At 37.6% G+C, this 21,918-nt stretch overlaps 1 protein-coding gene across 4 annotated transcripts in view; it reads right to left on the bottom strand.

The window, feature by feature from the left end:
• Positions 1–1,028: 1,028 nt before the first annotated feature.
• Positions 1,029–21,918, bottom strand: part of LOC149565722 (F-box/kelch-repeat protein At1g80440-like) — a 45,194-nt gene continuing 24,304 nt past the window's right edge. For 2 of the 4 annotated variants that reach the window (XM_089819223.1, XM_089819220.1), the window contains exon 2: positions 5,387–5,942. In XM_089819223.1, coding sequence (XP_089675349.1) covers positions 5,929–5,942 — 14 coding nt within the window. In that variant the 3' untranslated portion in view covers positions 5,387–5,928. Of the gene's footprint in view, positions 1,326–5,386; positions 5,943–21,918 lie in introns of those variants that run through there. The other 2 variants (XM_089819222.1, XM_089819221.1) reach the window with 2 other exon arrangements.

Genomic DNA, 21,918 nt, shown 5'->3' with positions numbered 1-21,918 from the left:
TACTAAATTATATTCTAAAAAATGTGTCTCTAAGTACCCCAGTCTGCTATTTTAAAAACACTCTTTACCAGTCTCTCAGCAACCTTGATTTACACAAAATTATCAAACGATGGAAATGTGATTCAAATCACAAGGTGAAGATGGCATTTTCAACGAACTCCCTAGAATTACATTGGCAAAGAGAATGGAAAGATTTGTAGGAGTGGACAAGTAGCATAGCAAGCACAATGTTTAGTAAAAGCTATAGCCACACCTAAGAAAGTGTATCATATAGACATGCAGTAAAATCTTCTACAAGCATAGCATGGTTTCCACAGAAATTCCTTTAGGATTACCTTGTAATAGAAGGTTTTAACATGTTACAGAACTAGAATAGGAACAAGTCATGTAATAACTACAACCCTACAGGCATCCACAAAGATTTCAGCAAGACATTGAAACATAAATAAATAACTTCTTGAGATAAAACTTCTCTGGCGAAGTTCTAACCTTTTGAATTTTCATGTGTTATAAAAAAGGAAAGATGGAACTGTACATATGTGTATAGTTTTCTAGGATTTAAACAAAAATAAACCTATTCGAAATCAATATGCCATTTCTAGAGTTGGTGAGATAGATGATGAATTAGACAAAATAGTGTACTCATAAATTGCAGTGTTACACCCCAAGCTTCCAGAACGGGGATGAAAATCTAGAACAATAAATTCTTTTGCCAAGTTTGGGAAGGCCAAGGAGGTGGCAAAAGGGATGGCTATTTAAAGTATGGGAAATTTTAAAATATATTAGGGAAATTTGCATATATAAATTACATTCATATGAAAGCATCAAAAAAGCATGCCATTTAAACATCATAGAACCTTAACGTGTAACATTTCAATACTCAAACTGAATACTCAATATACATTCAGAATTCAGAATTTATTGTCAATATGCATGTGATATTAAAATAATAATCATACAAAACTGAAATGCACTCAAGAAGATAATTCGGAATTCATTGTCAATAGCAACAAGAACAATAACCCACCTTGCAAATTGAAGAACACTATTATCATTTAAGTCTGATATAATGTCAATGTACACATTATAGGCAAAATGTTACAATTGCTTTGGAAGATAAACATCTGTATTTTAATGCCAATACATGAAATAACATTCCTATGAAATAATAACATGGAAAACCTTGGAAATTGTGTTGGAGTTGATTGTTACGGGTTTGACATCGACTCCATAAAAGGCTGCTACAGATAGTAGATCAAGTATGTCTCCCAATACTCTTCTCACTCAAGAACGCATTCACCAAACTCTAAATCAAGGTCACAGTCCTGAAAGTACGCTTTCAGTTAATAGTAAACAAATTGATATTAATACTAACAGATGATATGCAATTCTGACTATGATATAGGTATGTTACAAAAGATGGCACCTTGATGCAAACTCCAATATTCACCAACTCTTCTATAAAGGACCTCAACCAATGCAAAACCAGCCTAGAACTGATGTATTACCACAAAATGACAAAGATGTAGTTCCAAGTCTATAATGCACTTTTCATACTTCCTCAAAACCCTAGAAATAGTCTGTTATATTATTCTGAGTGTGCAGCATGACTGTAACTACAAAACAGTTCTAAGCACAATAATGCAAACTTCAAAGGGAGGCTCACTTTAAAATTAAAAAAGAAAGAATTTAATCAAAAATGTGTTTTTTCAAGTGTTGATGCAGCCTATCCTGTTGAAGATGCCCGTCTATCTCGGGGACTTCCAAGGCATTCCCTACCATTCCTAGGACATACAACTTCCCCCACCCTACCCCAATTTTAGGCAACATCTGCAGGTTTACATGGACATCCCCTGTTATTTTTTTTTAAATAGGGGATGGGGTAGGGTTGTCCCTTGGTTGTCCTCCTATCCTGGAAATGTCTCGAATATAAGGAAAGGAACTCTAAGGCCAGGACGCATCCCCAGGCAACACGAATAAATTGTTTTGAGATTGAGCAATAATCATTTGAGTGGGAGAAGTTGTGCACAAGAATTATTTAAATGTCGTTTTGGATATTTTGAATTTTTAGTTATGCCTGCTGACTTAACCAATGCTCTTGCAACATTCCAACTATGTATGAATGTAATAACCCATGTCTATAACAAACATTTAACAAATGCATATATTAATTGAATATATCAATTAAACATTAAAATTGATTTATTGAATTTATTATAAATGGAATAATAAATTATTCTGATTATTCAATTAAATTATAATTGCCTTTCTTATTATTTAATTAAGTTATAATTATTATTCATTAAATTATAATTATCTTTCTAATTTATCTTTTATATCATTTAATCAAATTAAAATCATTATTATTACTATCTAATTGAATCACAATTATCAATAGTAATTAGTTAATAAATAAATTAACATATATGAAAAGTCCTACACTCACAAAGACCCTAGTCCACGTAGGATGTCGATAGACTCAATAATAAACATTGGCAAGCAGAAAACCTTAATGATGGATCCCATATTAGTTACATGTTGTTGCCCAGGACAGCAGCCAGTTATCTCTGAAAGAAATCAAAAAATTTGGAGTCCTCCAGCATTCAAAATTTGAACATCAGGGCTATTGTGGAACATTTGTATGTTGTCTTAACCTTGTTTTGATTGGTCTTCTCTCAGGAGTTGAAATCCACTCAAATGAACTCTGGATTGCATACTATGTGATTGTCTGCATTTATGATATTGGGATAATGGATAATATTTAAACAAATATTGTCCTATAAAGTTTCTTCGGCCCAAGGAATTAAAGCACTGGTATTATTTGTCATCTGGATACAATTATCTGTTTTTAGGTTTCAGGTTGCCAATATATTTTAAAATTCCCTTTCACATATTAACTCATTGTAGCTTTAAAGTAGTCATATCTTAAAATTCTTTATTTTCAGAATAATTACATTCATCACCATTTTAATTTTAGAATATTAATGCTTAGAAGGCATTATATCTGAAGCATTTATATCTTGAAGTGATTGGAGAAATTTTGAAGTCAATATAATACCAATATTTCTTAAACATTTAATTAAACAGTGCAATTTGAAAGACTTCTTTATTCCTTGCCATTTGGAAGATTTTCTTTATTGCACTCATATCAAATTTATCTGCTATACGAAATCTTGCATTCAAATGATTTGTCCAAGAATAGGTGTACCCGCCTTGACCTTGCAGAGCCAAAAGTGCAGAAGATCAAAGTGTAGAAATTTCCAATCTGCGGTTTCGGGAACCAACAGTTACTTTGGAACACATGTGAAAAAATGGGAATTTGACAAATTCCAAGAGCTAATTAACCCACTTTTATAAAGCAAGTATGGGCAAGACTCAACACCCAGCCATCTAACTTAGAACAGTATCTCAAATTGATCCCAAACCAAGGATTTTCAAATTATTTTAGACCCAGAAACTCTCAAAATAGGCTTACTTGAAAACCCTCACCAAATTGGCCTAAAACTAAGGCCTCTTGGAAAACTGACCAAAACTTAATCCTAGAACTTCTTCAGGATTCACCACACATTCAACATATATTAACGCTGTCCAAACTCAAAAACACACCCTTGTTAAGGCCAAGTGCCTGCTGCTACACCTATGGCATCATTTTAGTGCATTTTCATTGAACATTTCAGCATTCTCCTTATGGTGTACACCTTCAGTTTCAATTATCTCTGCAAAACTATTTTATTAGATCATGATACAAATTGTTATGGGCCCATTCTATGAGAATCAGAACATACATTCATAGAATGGTCCTTGGATTCATGAAAATCCTCAAACTGTGATAAGAAATTGTGTTTACCAAGAGCCTGTCAGCAAGAACTGATGAAGTATGACAGCTTAAAAAGCTCTAAATCATGCACCAGCGCACAAATATGGGTGTAACTTTATTTTTTATTCATCCCAAAGGATAATACGTTCACTTTAAATGATCAATCAATCATGAACATGCAATATTTGCTAAATATATGAAGTTTTTATTGCATTTCCTTACCACAGTCCATACAAAGGATTACTTCCAGCCATCTCTACTTGTGGAATGCCTTCTAAAGGCTTTATACAACGTAATTTCAACCTCCCAAACTGATTGGGGTTGATTAGACCCTTAACAACTTAATTAAACGTGCATTTTAGGCTTTCCCGCCCAAAACCAACTGTCGGTATTTAAATTTTTGAATTAAAAAACTTATTTAATTGAACTCCTATGAACCTCTAACTTTGCAAATGGTCATCTTGTGACCTCATTATAACATAAAACCCCTTAGACTCCTAATTAACCAAAGTGGGCATCATCTTGCCACATTTCCTCATTACATTTGATTTCATTCCATTCCCATTGGCTTTATCTATGCAAACTATGTTAATGGATCATGATACAAATTGTTATGGGCCCATTCATGAGAATCACAACATGCATCATAGAATGGCCCTTGGATTCATGAAAATCCTCAAACTGTGATAAGCAATTATGTTTACCAAGAACCTGTCAGCAAGAATTGATGAAGTATGACAATTTGAAGACCTCTAAATCATGCACCAGTGAACAAATACGGATGTAACTTATTTCTTATTCATCCAAAAGCATAATAACTATAATGTAAATGATCAATCAATCATGAACTTGTAATAATATGAAGTTTTTATTGCATTTCCTTACCACAGTCCATACAAGTGAATACTTCCAGCCATCTCTGCTCATGGAATACCTTCTAAAGGCTTTATACATTTCAACTTCCCAAACTGATTGGGGTTGATTAGACCCTTAAAAACTCAAGTAAACATGCATTTTAGGCTTTCCCGACCAAAACAAACCAACCATTGGTATTTAAATATTTAATTACAAAACTTATTTAATTGAACTCCTATGAACCTCTAACTTTGTAAAAGGTCATTTTGTGACCTCATTATAACATAAAACCCCTTAGACTCCTAATTAACCCAGTTAGGCATCGTCTTGCCATATTCCACATTTGGTTCTATGGTCCTTATCAGGACCATTAGGACACTTGTCATTGCATTTGATTTCATTCCATCCCATTGACATTATCTCTGCAAAAATATGCTAGTTGATCATGATACAAATTGTTATGGGCCCATTCTATGATAATCAGAACATGCATTCATACGATGGTCCTTGGATTCATTGAAATCCTCAAACTGTGAAAGGAATTTGTGTTTACCAAGAGCCTGTCAGCAAGAATTGAAGAAGTGCGACAGTTTAAAAAACCCTAAATCATGCACAGGTGAACAAATATGGATTTAACTTATTTCTTATTCATCCAAAAGCATAATAGCTTCAATGTAAATGATCAGTCAATCATGAACTTATATTTGCTAGATATATGAAGTTTTTATTGCATTTCCTTACCACAGTTCGTACAAATGGATACTTCCAGCCATCTCTGCTCATCAAATGCCTTCTAAACGATTTATACAATGTAATTTTAACTTCCCAAAATGATTGAGGTTGGTTAGACCCTTAAAAACTCAATTAAACGTGCATTTTGGGCTTTCCCACCCAAAACCAACTAACCATTGGTATTTAAATTTTTGAATTACAAAACTTATCTAATTGAACTCCTATGAACATCTAACTTTGTAAATGGTCATTTTGTGACCTCATTATAACATAGAACTCCTTAGACTCCTAATTAACCCAATTCGGCATCTGCTTGCCATATTTCCACATTTTTCTCTTATGGTCCTTTTCAAGACCATTAGGACACTTGTCATTACATTTGATTTCATTCCATCCCATTGACATAATGGATTTCAAAACTTCATTGTTGAGTCTCTCGAATCCAATCTCGTCTCCAACTCACCATGAGGTGTTCATGCACTTCATTATTCGATTAGGAGCACCTGCACCAAGGAGACATGCCCTCAAGCTCTGCACCCTGCAAGAAGATATAAAACAGCCATTGAGAGTTACTATGAAACACATGGAATAGACAGAAATCTAGAAGAAGAAAAAAGTACTAAGTAGTAGAGATATACTAGAATACAGATATCAATAAATATATCTCTTACACAGTCAGGAGCCTAAATAAGCATCCATTTCTGTATTTTTAAATATATAGATACAATCAGGTATGTACAGAAACTTAAATCTCTTGCTAATCATAATTAATACATATATACATCCCCAGCTGTGCATATTATACTTATTATTAAACTTAGCATTTGGGAAGGAGATCAGAGAAGTATTTAGCAAGAGGCTAGAGAAAATTCCAACCAGATCCCAAAATGAGGTGGGATCAGCAACCCTGAGCGCCTTGAGGCCATTGTCCTAAGAAAGGCTTAAGGGTGTGATTTGTAAACTTTGAGGGAATCCTATTGAGGATTAGTGTCCAAGCAATCTGAGTACATTTAAGTCTCCTTAAACTAAATAATAATTAGTATGAATCTTTTAATTAGTTCAAAAATATGGTCTCTTGATTTAAGTGTTTTCCAATCCAGACAATAGATTAATCTATATTAAACTGGTCTAAATAATTAGGGAACATTACAATTGGTATCAGAGCAGCCATCCTGCCATCCTGTTAATGCAACAAAACCAAAGGGCACAAAGAGCTTTAGAAAAGGTAAATAAATAACAGATGACAAACAACATGAGCAAATCAATAGGTAATGCACTGAGAACACTTATGAAAATAACAACCAAAACATTAATGGGACAAAATGAAAGAGCCTTGGACCTCATGAAAGCCTTGCAAAACATGAACAATTCAATAAGTTATCTTAGAAATCCTACTGGGAAGAACATGAGTACAAATGATTTGGAAAGCAACAGCTGAATGAACACACCCAAAGTTGAGAAACCCTCTTTCCAACCCAAACAGAATACCCAAAAGGAGGAAAAGGGAAACAATTATCTACCTAGTAACGCAGAAGAACTGGCAGAGGCCCACTAAAAATTAAACCCTAAGATAAGAAGTGTATCTTTTTGGGATTACTGCGAAGCAAAGATATCAGACTCTCCTTGGAGAGAGAGGGACCAATCTTATAAGAACCTGAAACACAAGACCAGTAAGGTCACAGGTCATTATTCTAAATTTTGATGGATCAGGCAAAATCACAGCCTACGGATGGTTGCAAAACCCAAACACATTCTTAAACCTCAGCCCCATGACAGAGGAAGATATAATTTAATTTGCCATTCTACAGTTCAAAAACACAGCCCATAATTGGTGGCGCCATGTTGTCCACACCCAAGGATATGAAAACATAACATCTTATGAAGAGTCCTCAAAAAAACTGATTAAACGGTTTGACCATGAACATCCCCAGAAGGATTCTAAAGAATTAACTCAGCTGAAACAAACAGGGATAGTAGATGAATATATATGAAGATTCCAAAGAATATCTACAGTAGTCATAGACTTAGATGAAGAAAAACTAACCTATTTGTTTATGGATGGATCAAAAGAATCAATGAAGGGATTGGTGGTGGCTTTCAAACTCAACACCTCGGATGATGCAAAAGAAACAGATTTGAATGTAAAAACTTGATCCCCAAGTTTTGAATGATCATACTAAGACCTTCCCAAAAGGAACCATCACTGCAAGAACAACCAATCCCTGGATGAAATAAAGAAGAAAAACTTATGTTTCACATGTCAAGAGCCATGGGAGAAGTGTCATCACTGTCAGAAGAGGAAACCATGTTAAATGGGAATCTGGTCACAAATGTAAAAGTCAAGTCCTTCAAATGGAAGCAACTTTTGAAGATGAGGATGAGGGGAAGACCAACAAGAAGGCTAAGTATGATGAGGATTATGAGGAACAAGTAACTCTACCATCACTTCTCGAAATTCTAAATACCACCCATTCTGTGTGAAAGGTACTCTTAAGGGGAAAAAGGTAATTGCCTTAGTGGACAGCAGAGCTCCTCATTACTTTATAAGTAAGTCATTGGTGGCAAAAAGGAAATTAAAAACTAAAGAATTCAAGGAGTTTTCAGCACCAACAGAAACAGGGGTTAAATGCACAAGAGGTTTCACAATTGGAAAATAGTAGTGGGATGCACCCTATTATAGAAAATTTCTATGTTGTACCATTAGATTCTGACATAATATTGGCTACACTCACTGGGATACTTTTTATTTAATCTACCAAACTTAACAATTTGTTTCAAACATAAAGGGGATGAAGTGATGTTAAAGGGGATATCCAACAGGTCTTTGAAAGTAGTCTCTTGAAAATAGATGGAAAGAATTCTCAAAAAAGATCAAGGGGAGTAGGCAGCACAATGCATGATCCTTGACAAATCTAACATTCAAGAGAAGGCCATTCAGATTGATATAGAGCCTATCCTAAGAAAGTACAAAAAGATTTCTGATGACATTCCTTCAAGTCTACCTCCCAAGCAAGTACTTGAACATAGTATAGAATTGAAAAAGGAAGTGCAACCAGTAATTACCACTCCATATAGACACCCACAAAAGTTTGAAGAATAGATAGAAAAAACCATTGTTCAAAATCTCATTCTCAGCCACTTCTCGACGAGGCCAAAAAAAAAATTCTTGGCAAATATCAGAGAGAAATCGGCAACTTCTCAGGAAACTATAGGGAATTTAAAAATAACTGAAATTTAATTTAAAATGCATTCTTCACAAAATTCAATAAGTAGATGCATGTATGAGTCAGTAAATGAGTAAACACGCCAAACAAGCTGATCTAGATACATATAAATGCAGTAAGTAACAAAATTGCATCCTCATGTGGCGATATAGTCAAAGACTCTAAACTCTGAAGCAAACTACAAATACTGAATTGTCTTTGTAAAAAATATAAGCAAATACAAATGTCAAGTGCAATATGCAACTAGTTTACATCTTCCTCTTCCCCTTTGCAATAGTTCTAGTAAAAACTATGGGAGAGGGAGGGGGTCTAGCAGCTCTAGCCGTAGCAGTCGTCTGTGGTGGTGTTGGTGCTGACTCTAGCAATGCCTCCTCATCCTCACTATCACTCTGCTCACTGTCAGTGTCCTCACTCTCACTGTAGTCCTCCTGAATGTCGTCCAATCCCACTGCAAAACCACCCTCCTCCATAGCCTACCTCTCCAACTCATATATTTCATCCTTGATGAACAATAAAGGCTGCTCCTGTGTTGTCTAATTGCCAAAAGGATCTATGTCATCCAAATCAAGTGGCTCAATTGTTGATGCCATTAGCTTTCTTATGCGCAACTAAGGTTATAATTGACAAAGACAAGGTCATTTAGGCATTTATGTGCCAACATGTTCCTCTTCTTTGTGTGAATGGATTCAAACAAGCTCCAATTACGCTCACAACTGGATGAGCTACATGGCTGACATAAGATGCAAAGAGCAAGTTTTTGCAGATTTGGGACATTTCTACCCCAGTTTGGCCACCAAGCATCTGCAAGATAAATATTAAAGAATTAGAAAGCAAGGTGAGACAAGTTTTTGTAGCTTCGTATAATTTTGCTTATCATGCAAGTGAAAGACTCCAAATTCCTAATATTGTACCTGGGGATTGAGTCTGTCTGCCTCTCTTTGCCAAGGCTGAGGAGAATAGATTGCCTGTTGCATTTTGATACACTTCCATCTCACCCACAATGAGATCTCTCACCGCAATGTCAAGTATCATCCTTTGGAGACAAGTTTTTGTAGCTTCGTATAATTTTGCTTATCATGCAAGTGAAAGACTCCAAATTCCAAATATTGTACCTGGGGTTTGAGTCTATCTACCTCTCTTTGCCAAGGCTGAGGAGAATAGATTGCCTGTTGCATTTTGATACACTTCCATCTCACCCACAATGAGGTCTCTCACCGCAATGTCAAGTATCATCCTTTGCATGCACTCACTAAAGCCTGTCAGCCGACTTGATTGTCGTCGGTGATTTTGTACTTTGTAGCCGACGTCGTCAGTAAGTAGTTTGTAGCAGACATATTGTATGTGGCCAACAGACTCCTTCGGGAAGGTTCGACGAAAAGTATTTATACCCTATCTAGGATCATTGTAAATCAGGAGATCTTATCACCAGTTATGTAATTTGTTGGCTTATGCGAATAACGGAGTTTTGCTGTCTGTGTTCACTATCTGTGTGCATTTCTTAATTAACCTATGCGGTAAACATTTGGCGTCGTTGCCCTCTGAACTTGGAAGGTGGGAGGAATGAAGATTAATGCCAAATCAGCTTAACAAGGATCAAAATAAGGCCAAGGGAAAAGATGGAATCCGTACTGCGCAAGAACATTTAATTCTAGCACAACAAGCCTAACGCCAAAGGAGATTCCAGAAGATTGCCGACAGAAACCGAAGCACGGAAGAATTATTGGAGGAAACTCGGCAGCGCTTGGAATTGGTGGAAGAAGCACGAAAAGAGTTTTTGAATGTGTTTGCCGAGGCAAGAAAATCCAAACGGAAGAGCAACAACTCGCACGGCTCGGAGTGTCGAAAGAGCAAGGGCGTGGAGTGAACTCTTCATCCAAGATATACTTTCGCAGGGGACAACTTCAGAAGACCCTTCTTCACCAAGGTTCGCAGCTGTTGAGACCGCCAGTGCGGGAGTGCAGATTGCCGATGTGGGAGTACAGTCCGCCGGTGTAGAACAGTACGCCGATGTGGGAGTGCAAATCACCGGTGTGGGAGAACAATCCACTGATGTGGGAGAACAGTCTACCGATGTGGGAGTGCAGACCGCCAGTGCGAGAGAACAGTCCACCGATGCGAGAGTGTAGACCGCCGGTGTGGGAGTGCAAAGCCACAGTGTGGGAGTGAACAGCGCCAATGTTGCAAGACCGAGCAACGCCTATTTACAAAAACCAATCATGATGGTGGGACCAAAAGAGAAACTGTCGAAGTTCGATGGCAATGGTATTGTCAATCCCATTCGACATTGCAAAACATGTGAAATGATCCGGAGGGCAAATGGGATAACTGATGAAGACAACTGGATGAGGCAATTTCCGGCCACCCTACGAGGCGTGACAATTGACTGGTTTACTAGTACAAATCCGCAAAAGCTAGACAGTTGGAATAACATTAAAAAGGAGTTTCTGGCCGAATTTCAACTATTGCGCGATGATAATGAAATTGTAGTAGAGATCTTCAATACTAAGCAAGGGAAGAACGAAACTGTCCGCATCTACGCCAGGAAATTGAAAGATTTGATAAACAAAATGGAAAATAAGCCGACAGACAGACTTTAGAAAAGGTGGTTCGTGGAAGGCCTACGTCTAACGCTGCAGAAGAAAATGAAAATTGTGCCACCGTCGTCATACACGGAAGCCTATAATAGAGCATTGAACCTCGAAAGTGAGCAGAAGACAGAAAAAGAAGACTAGCTCATCTGATTCTGATGATGATGAGCCTTCTGGAGAAGATAGCAGCGACGATGAAGGCAGTAGCAAGAAGGTCCGCGCCCTACAGAAAGACATGATCCGCATGATGGAGTTTAAAAATATGCACAAGGAGACAAAGGGCAGTGAGTTGTGGTGCACGGAGTGTAAGACCAATGGTCATACTAAAGGATCTTGTCCAAAGAACCAATTCTGCGATATCTGTTAGATCATGGGCCATTCGACAAAGGAATGCCCCTTTAACATGAGAACCAGAGGATCTTCGTAGGTGCTTCTTACACAGGAGGCTTCCCCGTCAGGTAGTAGCGGAAACACTATTAATGTAGGTGCCACGTCGGGAGGATACAAGAATAATAGCTAAGGGCAAAACAACAATAACAATGCAAACAATAACAATAATAATGGCCGGAGGAGTCGAATTCAATATGATGCGAACGGACGGCCGATCGTTCAATGCCGAACATGTAATTTGTGGGGTCATTTTGCGCGGAATTGTACAACGGCGAATACACCCAAACTATTATGCAGATGGTGCAGACCCGGCAATCACGAAGATTCCAAGTGTCCAAAATCCGGAGTAAACTTGATCATTGTCAGGGCGGATGAGGAAGAGGTTCTGGCAATTACGCGGAAGGTCCAAAACTATTCCAGAACTGCAATGTACTGACAATTGAGGAAGGTCCAAGGGGGGATGAATTTCCAAAGGAGTTCACTGAGGTAAATGAGGGGGATGCACTGTTGGATGTTACACCCGCCCATACATTCAGTGAGGGGGAGACAATTAAGTATAATGAAGCCACACTACAAACCATGAATTTGGGAGATGAGGCCAATGAGTCAACTTCAAAAAAAGTAGAGCTACGGTAGAATGAATCAGAGAAGGAGATCGAGGTTACTGTGAAAACAATGACAAAGCCAGAGGTCTCAAAGAAATTGGAGATCAATTAAATGGTGGAGAAAAAAATTGAGAATGAAGAAAGTGAGGGCAAGCGTAAGAAGAGTAAGAAAAGAAAGCGAGCGAACAAAGTAAAAGGAAAAGAAGTGAAGAAAATCACAGAGGAACATAGAGAAGGGCAGAAAATACCACCGGAAGTAAAGAAGAAAACCACAGTGGAAGGGCATAGAAGAAAATCATAGAGGAAGATGGAGAAGTAAAGAAAATCACACAAGGAGAAGGACAGCTGAAGACAACGAAGGTTGATGGAAAAGTTGAGAAGAAACCAGAGGATGATCGAAGAGTGAGCGGAGTCTGCCCGAATAGGGGCCCCGCGGACACCTTTTTCACGGGCTGTCTCCGCAAGAAGTCTTTTGTTCCCCGCGGCTTGCCCTTATCTCTCACGGACTCTTGTTGTGTGGATGGCTTTCTATTCTCCGCGGATTGCATCTTGGTGTTCACGGGCTTATCTTGTTTATTGGCAGCTTCACTTTTTCAACCACAACGTAGTGCGGCTTTTTCCTGTCTTCCGCGGATTCTTCTGCAAGGTGCATTGTGATTGCGGGTTGTCTTCATTCTTCCTTGGTGGCATCGTCTTCCACCAGGTGTTCTTTCTTCCGCAATTTCCTTTATTTCTTGCACACTTACTTCTCTATCCGCGAATGGCTCCCTAGTTCAAAAACAAAAAAAAAGTGAGCGGAAGAGTTCCCGTGGGGGTAACCCGCGAATGGTCCAGGGGACCCCTTTCTGCGGGGTGTTGTCCTGCGGACAACTTTCTGCGGACCTTTTCTCGCGGGGTGATGTCCCGCGGACAGCTTCTCGCGGGTGGTCCTGCGGAGGTCTTCCCACGGGCTTAATACATTTCTCGACTGTTGTTCCATGGCCGGCATTCACCGTTTTCGCGGATGTTTTTCTGATTTCCGTAGACTTCTTTCCTCACGAGGTGCTCCTTTTTGTTGTCTTCATTTCGTGAGTTTGGCGGTCAATGAATGAGCTAGGAATTGGGATGGGAGAAGAAGATTGCAGTGCACCGGTAGATGCAGAAGGGTGTCAACAGGTAAAGTAAAAAAAAAAAAATTTAAATGACGACAAATTGGAGTAGTTCGGAATGAGTGACAGTTGATGCCAAAGGGAAGGGGAAGTATCAACAATTGCCAGAAAGAGAGTGGAATCAAAAGAAATTGCAAAAATAGTGTGTTCCATGCATTTTTGTGTGGGTTTCGGAGTGTTAATTTGGTTTTGGCGGCCGGGGGCGTTGCCCCCTAAACCCCCAGTCGTTGTGGATATCAGTCGTGGGAAGTGTGACCATTGATGAGACCTAGAGCTGCTACAAGCATGGAATGTCTATGTACCAGAGGCACTTGGAGTAGGTGTTGGATGTGAGGCTGTCTTGGTGGATGCATCGAGAGCTCGAGAGGAGCTAATCATCCAGTTGGAGGCAATGCAGCGACAATTGGCTCAGGGTACCCAAGAGTTGAAAACAGAGAAAGCAACTCGGGTGGCTATCAAGGTCAGCTTGATTAAGGAGACAGTATTGTGTTCGCAGAGGTTGCAGATGCAACACATTTTGGAGACCAGTTAGTGTATTCTGTTTTGTTAATTTGTCCTGGATATGTTGTAATTGTATTTTGTTAGTCATCAGGAGACGACTTTTCTTTTTGGGGGGGATGATGTCAGCCGACTTGATTGTCGTCGATGATTTTGTACTTTGTAGACGACGTCGTCGATAAATAGTTTGTAGCGGACATATTTTATGTGGCCGACAGACTCCTTCGGGAAGGTTCAGCAAAAAGTATTTATACCCTGTCTAGGATCATTGTAAATTAGGAGATCTTATCACCAGTTATGTAATCTGTTGGCTTATGCGAATAACGGAGTTCGGCTGTCTGTGTTCACTATTTGTGTGCATTTCTTAATTAACCTATGCGGTAAACAAAGCCCTCCATGACCTCTCTATTGGGATTTGCGTATGATGGAGAGAAGCAGTAACAAGGGTTGAGGAAATACCCTACTGTATGAATGGGTTGGTGGAGCTGATTGCTTTGCCTCCTATCAATAATATCCCATATGGGCTGAAATTTTAGGCTGTCTCCCCTGTACTTATTTCTTACAGCCTCTTTGTCCCTATCCATGGCCTCATAAAGGGACCCCATTGGGGTTTGTTCCCCATCTACCAAGTGGAGCACTCTAATCAAGGGCTTCACTACCTATAATTGAAACGTATAGAACAATTATTAATCAGAGAGTAGGGTTATAAATAAATAATGAAAGACTTGATTAATAAGTACAAAAAAAACATATTCAATTTTTTAAGTTTCCAAGTTACCTCCGCAATTTCTGAAGCTCGATCAAAAAATTGGATGTCATAGACAATACGTGCAACACTCTATCCATCGGCCTTCTTTGAATAACTTGACTATAGCTATTTTGGACACACAAACATTTGTCTCAAAGGATTTATATGAGATAGAACACTTTGCAACATTAAAAAAATCATTGCAAATCTTGTGACTACGGGTCTAACCAACTCCTTGTTTTCGGTGAAGATTCTCATCAAGCAAAGGACCCAAGGGTGATTGTAGATATATTTTTTTTTATCTCCCTTGCTTTCTCTACAACTAGTTTCACCCAATCCAATTTCCCTATATCCTCCAAAAGAAGATCAATAACATGCACTGCACAAGCAGACCAAAAGAGTGTGTTATGCCTTTCTTGTAAGATCCAACCCATTGCCACAGATGCCGCAGCATTGTCGGTTATAATTTGCACCACATTTTCAGCCCCAACCTCCATCACAACAATCTCTAGCATTAAAGCCAAAGTCTCAGCCGTCTTTATCTTGTTCGAGGCATCCAAAGATTTAAGAAAGACTACTTGATCCTTGCAAGAAACCAAAAAGTTGATGATGGTATGGTTTCTTCCATTTGAAAGTATGGTGCAGCCATACTGTTTCCATTGTAATGTTTGCTCTTCAACCACATCTTTACCCCTAGAAACACATCTTTCAGCAATCTACACGCACAACATAAAAAATGAGAATAGGTACACAACTTTGATTTTTTTTAAATTACTTTCAACAAAAATAAATAAATTGTAAAACTTTAAAAGTATTAAAATTAGAAACAAGTGAACTAACCTCCCGCTCAAGTCTGCGGGAGTAGGTGGCTTGTAGCCCTTTCCCCCTACTGTACAACCAGTCACAAAATTCAAAAAATATGGACTTGTTGCCACATTGAAGGGGAAGTTGTTAAAAAACCAAAAATCAACACATTGAATGTCAAGTTGCTCATGCACATCACAGTTCCATCCAGTGCTGGTTGTGCTCCAAGTGTGTTTCTATGCACAAAATAACCATCAATAGAAGAGTTTTGTGGTCTACTCGAACCAGCAGATGTGGAGCTCAAGGACCTACCACGGGTAGGTGTGTTCGTGGGCCGCAAAAAGAGCCAACTATCCCCTCAAATGCATCTTCTTCTTCATCAAGGGTGATTGGGATACCTGGTCACAACGCACATCATTTCATTATGAATCATGATAATTGTTTTAGCACAATCATTAGTCATGATTAGAAAATAATAAATGATTCTTAAAAAGGAAACATACCTTGCAATTCGTAAAAGGATGCCCTCATGGCCAATTTTGCCCTTTCCCTTTTCAACTTCTTCTCTTCTTGGGAACTGAGCAAAGCAATCATCTCCCTTTTATTTCCTCTATAGTCGCATCACAAATCCTTGTGTCACATTTTTCTATACCAACAAGGTGGTACTTCAAACGAGATATACCTCTAGGAACTTGTTTTTCGCATTTTATGCATATGACATTATTATACTCCTTTCCTTCAAACCCCTATTTCCATGCAAAGTCTCTAGCCCCTTTAGGGAACGTGCCTATAAATCTAGATGGACATGCTATGGGGCCACTAGAAGATGTTGCATTTGACCCACTTGTAGAGAAAGCCATATTTTCCATTTAATGTAAAATCAACCTACACATACAAAATAAGCCACAAGTTTAGAGATTTAATAAACATAATAGATTAAAACTTCAAATAGGTTTAAATACAAGCAAAAACCTATTTTCTCCTCCCACACCCAACAAACTCAATGCTGCAAAAAGGCACAGATGATGTCGTTTTTGGGAGTGACTATCACTTAACTAGCAACTTCACACACTACCCGGGAGAACTTAACAACTTCTCATGAGAATTTTTCGAGATATCGCCATTTTCTTGCAGCGAGAAGTTGAACTTCTCGGCTCATGGACTTGGCGAGAAAGAGGATGACTTTTTGCGTCATCCCCAATTTCTCACGAGACGTATGCTTCTCACCACTATCTCGACGATATTTTGAACTATGGAAAAAACTATATATTGAGCTATTAGAGATGGGCTACATTCAACCAAGTTCTAGCCCGTTGACATCATCAGTTGCACTAGTCAAAAAGGATGGAACAATGAGAATGTGTAGTGATTAGAGAACTTTGAATAAGAAAACAATCAAGAATCCATATCCTACCGCTAAAGTGGATGAACTTATTGATGAACTCCATGGAGCCAAGTATTTCTCAAAAGTTGATTTAAGGTCGGTGTATCACCAAATAAGGATGAGAGAGGGGGATATTCCAAAAACAGCACTCAAATGCTACCATGGACATTTCAAATTTTTAGTCCTATCCTTTGGGTTAGCCAACAACCCCACCACATTCCAATCTTGTACTAATCATACCTTCAAAAAGCAAGGAAATTTTTATTAATGTTCTTTGATGCTGTCCTAACATATAGCAAAACATGGGAAGATCATCTTAAGCACATTGATGAGGTATTGGGAGTTTTGTACCAAGAATCACTTTATGTCAAAGTTTCAAAATGTGAATTTGGATTCAAAAAAATCTTACACTTAGGCCACAAGATCAGCAAACAAGGGGTAAGTTTTGATGAGGAAAAAAACGATCAAGGCTATTAAAGAATGGTTTGAACCTAGAATCTTGACCCAATTACAAGGTTTTATGGGCCTCGACAATTTTAGAAGGTTTGTAGAAGGATTCTAAAAATTAGCAGCACCCTTTACAGATTCGACCAACAAGAGAATTTTTGGATGGAATGAACAAACCAACAAGCCTTTGAAAATCTCAAAAAGACAATAACCTCATGTCTTATTCTAGCCATTCCCAATTTCTCCCTACATCTGGAGAAGGCATCGATGTGGTCCTCATGCAAAAATAAACACCTAATCATTTTTTTAAAGCAAGAAGCTCCATCCTACCAAAAGACCTTACTCTATCTAGGATAAGGAAATGTTAGTAATCATGCCTTGGCAAAGTTCAGGCAATACTTGGTTAATCGTCGAGTTTTTGAAAATAAATCGCCCACGGCAAACTGGCAATGCTTTAAGGAAAAAAATGGCACTTATTTTTATGCTAGTTTGGTTTTGCGACAATTTGAGGGAGTAAAGGAGAAAAAAAGGTTTCCAAGCCATTTTTAGTTGATTGTAAGTTATTGAAGGCAGATTTCAGATGATTTCAAGCAGATTTCGATCGGTTTTGGAAGAAAAATCTCATTCCCAGGTAGGGTCTATTGAGTTTGTTTTTATACTTTTAAAAAAATTCTTTTTTTTTTGTTGCATGTAAATGAATTCAAATTCATTTCTAAGTAGTTAGAAATAATTTTGAATCATTTGAAGGCATTTCCACGCTGAAATTTGTTTTGGATCTATCATTGTAGTTTTGAAGAGTGTAGTTTTTTTATTAAAAAAACTCTAGTAGTTTGAGTAGTTAATGTTTGACTTTGAATAATGTCTAAAAATAATCACACTAATTTAAATAGTTTATATTTCTAAGTTCTAACTTTGTTTAATTATTTTTCTATAAATTTTAATGTGTTAAAAAATTCAATGTATAGGTTCAGCATTAAATAAGCATGGCAAGTTCATATGAAGTGTGGCGACTAACACCATGCCCATCTGGGTATATAGGCACTCGGCCTAGAGATGCAAGAGATAAGGCATGGAGGTATGCCTATGAAGCTCCAAATGAGCCTAGGAAGGTGATATGCATTCAGCATTAACTACCTCAAATACCACCTTGCAGGCATAATGAGATATGATTCAATTCCTTGTGACCCTACTTGCAACTGGTGAAGAGAAAAAATTAAATAGGGAGAGGAGAATTAGATATAAGGGCAGCCATAGCTGAAACTCAAGGTATTGTTATTGATGTTAAAGAAGAAGCACCACTTGAGAACATAGTGGGATCTCTTCGTAGCCTATGGATCTGCAAACAAAGTCTCTTTTACTGCTTCCACTCCCTCTTCTAGAGCACCTAGTTCTTCATATCACTGTCAACATTAAGGATCGGCAGTTATTTTGTGCCTAGAAACAAACCTGAAGCACAACCATCATTAGAGACCGCTAGATGGAACAAGGAGGTGCATGAGAAAACTGATATTGCATGTACAAATTTTTGGTTTTTCAAAAATATCCCAATGAATGTGGTTGATAGTCCCTATTGGCTGAATTTGGCAACCACACTGATAGTTTTGGTTAAAGGGTACAAGGCCCCTTCTCACAAGGATTTAAGAGGAAGGCAAGTAAATAATTGAAATATACTTGAGTTAATTTTTATATTTTATATTTTAATTGCTATTTCCTATTTATTAGATTAAAATTGTATACTAACACTTGATTTCGCTTTAAGTTTGTAGGTTGTTTGACAATGTGGTTGATAGGGAAAAAGCAATAGCGAAAGAGCAAAAAAAAGAGGAAAAAATATGGTTGCACCATTCTATTTGATGGGTGCATAGATGGGAAGAATATAATCATTATTAATTTTTTGGTTGCTTACAAAGATGATGTGTTTTGGAAATCTATTAATGCCTCCAATAAGGTGAAAAAAGCACACATTGGCATTAATGTTGGAGAATGTTTTCATGGAGGCGGGACTAGAAAATGTGGTGCAAATCATCACAGGTATTGCAGCAACATAAGTGGCAGCAAATAATTTTAATTTTTTATGTTGCATATGAATAATTAATGTAATTCTATAGTATTTATTCAATTTAGCTTTGATGTAAAATATGGAAAGTTGGCAACTAATTATTGGTTTTTGACTAATATGCCAAATAGAATCCTCCAAGAGAGGCACCCCACTCTTTTTTGGTAACCTTGTGCAACACGTGCTTGACCTTCTTTTGGAGGACATAGGAAAACTTGATTGGGTGACTCTAGTTGTGGAAGCTGCAAGGCAAGTCACCAAGTTTATCTATAATCACCCATGGCTTCTAAATTTGATGAGAACGTTCACTAAAGAAAAAGATTTGGTGAGGCTTGTTGTCGTAAGGTTTGCAACGGTTTTCTTGATGTTGCAAAATCTTATCAAAACAATATTGCCTTTGAAATAGATGTTTGTATATCCTAATTGGGTTGCATCACCTTACTCAAAGAATATTGGAGGAGAGGTCAACATGCATAGTCTTTGACCAAATATTTTTGGACGAGGCTATTGAGATTGTGAAGGTAACTTCAAAACATTACCGTTGCAAAATCTTATCAAAACAATAATGCTTTTGAAAAAAATGTTTGTGTATCCTAATTGGATCGCATCACCTTACTCAAAGAATATTGAAGGAGAGGTCAACATGCATAGTCTTTGACTAAATTTTTTTTGGACAAGGCTACTGAGATTGTGAAGGTAACTTCAAAACATTGATTTTTATTTATTCTTGAAAGTTGATTCAAGTCTCATTATTAATTTGTAACTTACTATGTTAGTAACTTCATTAGATAATCTTTTTACGAACTAATTTTTATTTTGCAAAAGTCAATTGTAGACACCTAAGCCCTTGGTTAGAGGTTTGTACTTAGTTGGTAGACAACAATCCCTAATAGGATATCTTTATGAGGCCATGGATAGGGCCAAAATGTCTATTAGAAATTTCTACAATGGGGGCAGCCTCAAATTTGATCTTATTTGGGAAATCACTGATAGAAGGTGTAACAATATACTCCACCAACCCATTCATGCAACAGGCTACTTCCTCAACCCCTGTCTTAGGTACTATGATTCTTCTTCAAATTTTACTAACACTTCATTTTTATTTTTATTTTTAGGTTGTGTAGTTGTACTAAGACTTGATTTCACTTTCTATTTGTTTTAGGCATGATGATTCCTTTTCAGATCCCAATATAGAGTTCATGAAGGGCCTCTTTGTATGCATCGAGAGGATGATATTCGATGTTGTGTAGAGAGACCTTGTTGTGGCCGAACAACAAATCTATGTGGAATCAAAGGGTAATTTGTTCTCTTCTAAGCTAGCAAAGAGAAAAAGAGGCACACAAACCCTAGGTAAATCTTAAAAGTTTAAACTTTAAAACATTTGCAATTTGATAAGTTATTAATATTTATTTTACAGATGCCTAGTGGCAACTTGGGGTGGCAATAGCCCCAATCTAAAGCAATTTTCTCTCAAAATCTGGTGCCAACCTTGTAGCGCATCCCATTGTAAGCACAATTGAAGCTTATATGAGTCCATCCGCACAAAGAAAAGAAACAAAATGACTCAAAAAAGGCTCAATAACCTTGTTTATGTACAACATAATCGTAAGTTGTGCATGAACAAGGCACAGTGTTCAATGCCTGGACCACTTGATCTGGATGATATAGATCCTTACTCTAACTGGATGGCACTGAAGCCAGGTCCATTGTTTCCAAAGGAGGACATTGCTAAAACGAAGTGGCAAGCCATGGAGGAAGGGGTTGAATTGGATTTCACATTGGATGACATTAAGGAGGACGACAAAGAGGAGTTAGGCAAGTCATTACCAGTCCCACAAGCAAGAGGACATACATCTAGGAAAGAGAGCGAATCTTTAGGGATATTGAGCAAATAGCCATAGCCACATACTTTACATTCATGCCCTCTAATAGGGTTTCTCTGCTAGGACTAGACCCTCTCCCTTTTATGCTAGTAGAGATGGGAAGGGGAAGATGTGATTGTAATGATGTATTTACTTATAGTTTGACAGAAATTATTTACTATTATGCTTCCCGCCATCAACATTCCGCAAGAGAATGAGATTTTGTATCCACTATGCATTTATATATATATATATATATATATATATATAAACTTTACTTGTTTCGTTTGTGTTCTCTTTAATTAACTCATTACATGCATCTTCTCGTTGAATTTTGCAACAACAAAAAATATTTTAATTTAAGCTATTTTTTAGGTTCCCGAGCTTTTCCCTGAGTTTTTTTTAAAAAGAGGCTGACTTTTTCCCCTTTTTTTTGCAGGCCAGCTTGGCAAGTTGTTGCCAAGTGAGAGTTTTCCAACTTTGGTTAAAACAAATTACAACCAGTCTATAGTTCTTAAAACAAAAGGATCTCAACAACCACCAACAGAAGGGAAAGCAAATCACAAGCTTATAATTTTGACATAGAATGTGTAAAAGGAAAGAATATTGTGGTAGCAGATGCACTATCAAGAAGGCCCTACTTGTGCACCAAAACAGACATCACAGCAGATTGGAAGCTAAAGTGTGCCAAATATTCACATGGCAACATATTCCAAAGATTTGCATGCCAATGATATAATGGAGGGAAATATATAATCAG

Source organism: Cupressus sempervirens, chromosome 3 (assembly GCF_028749045.1).
Source record: "Cupressus sempervirens isolate cs-2001-9-10 chromosome 3, ASM2874904v1, whole genome shotgun sequence".
NCBI lineage: Eukaryota > Viridiplantae > Streptophyta > Pinopsida > Cupressales > Cupressaceae > Cupressus > Cupressus sempervirens.
Note: the sequence above shows the minus strand (reverse complement) of the source record. Positions and strands in the feature narration are given on the sequence as shown.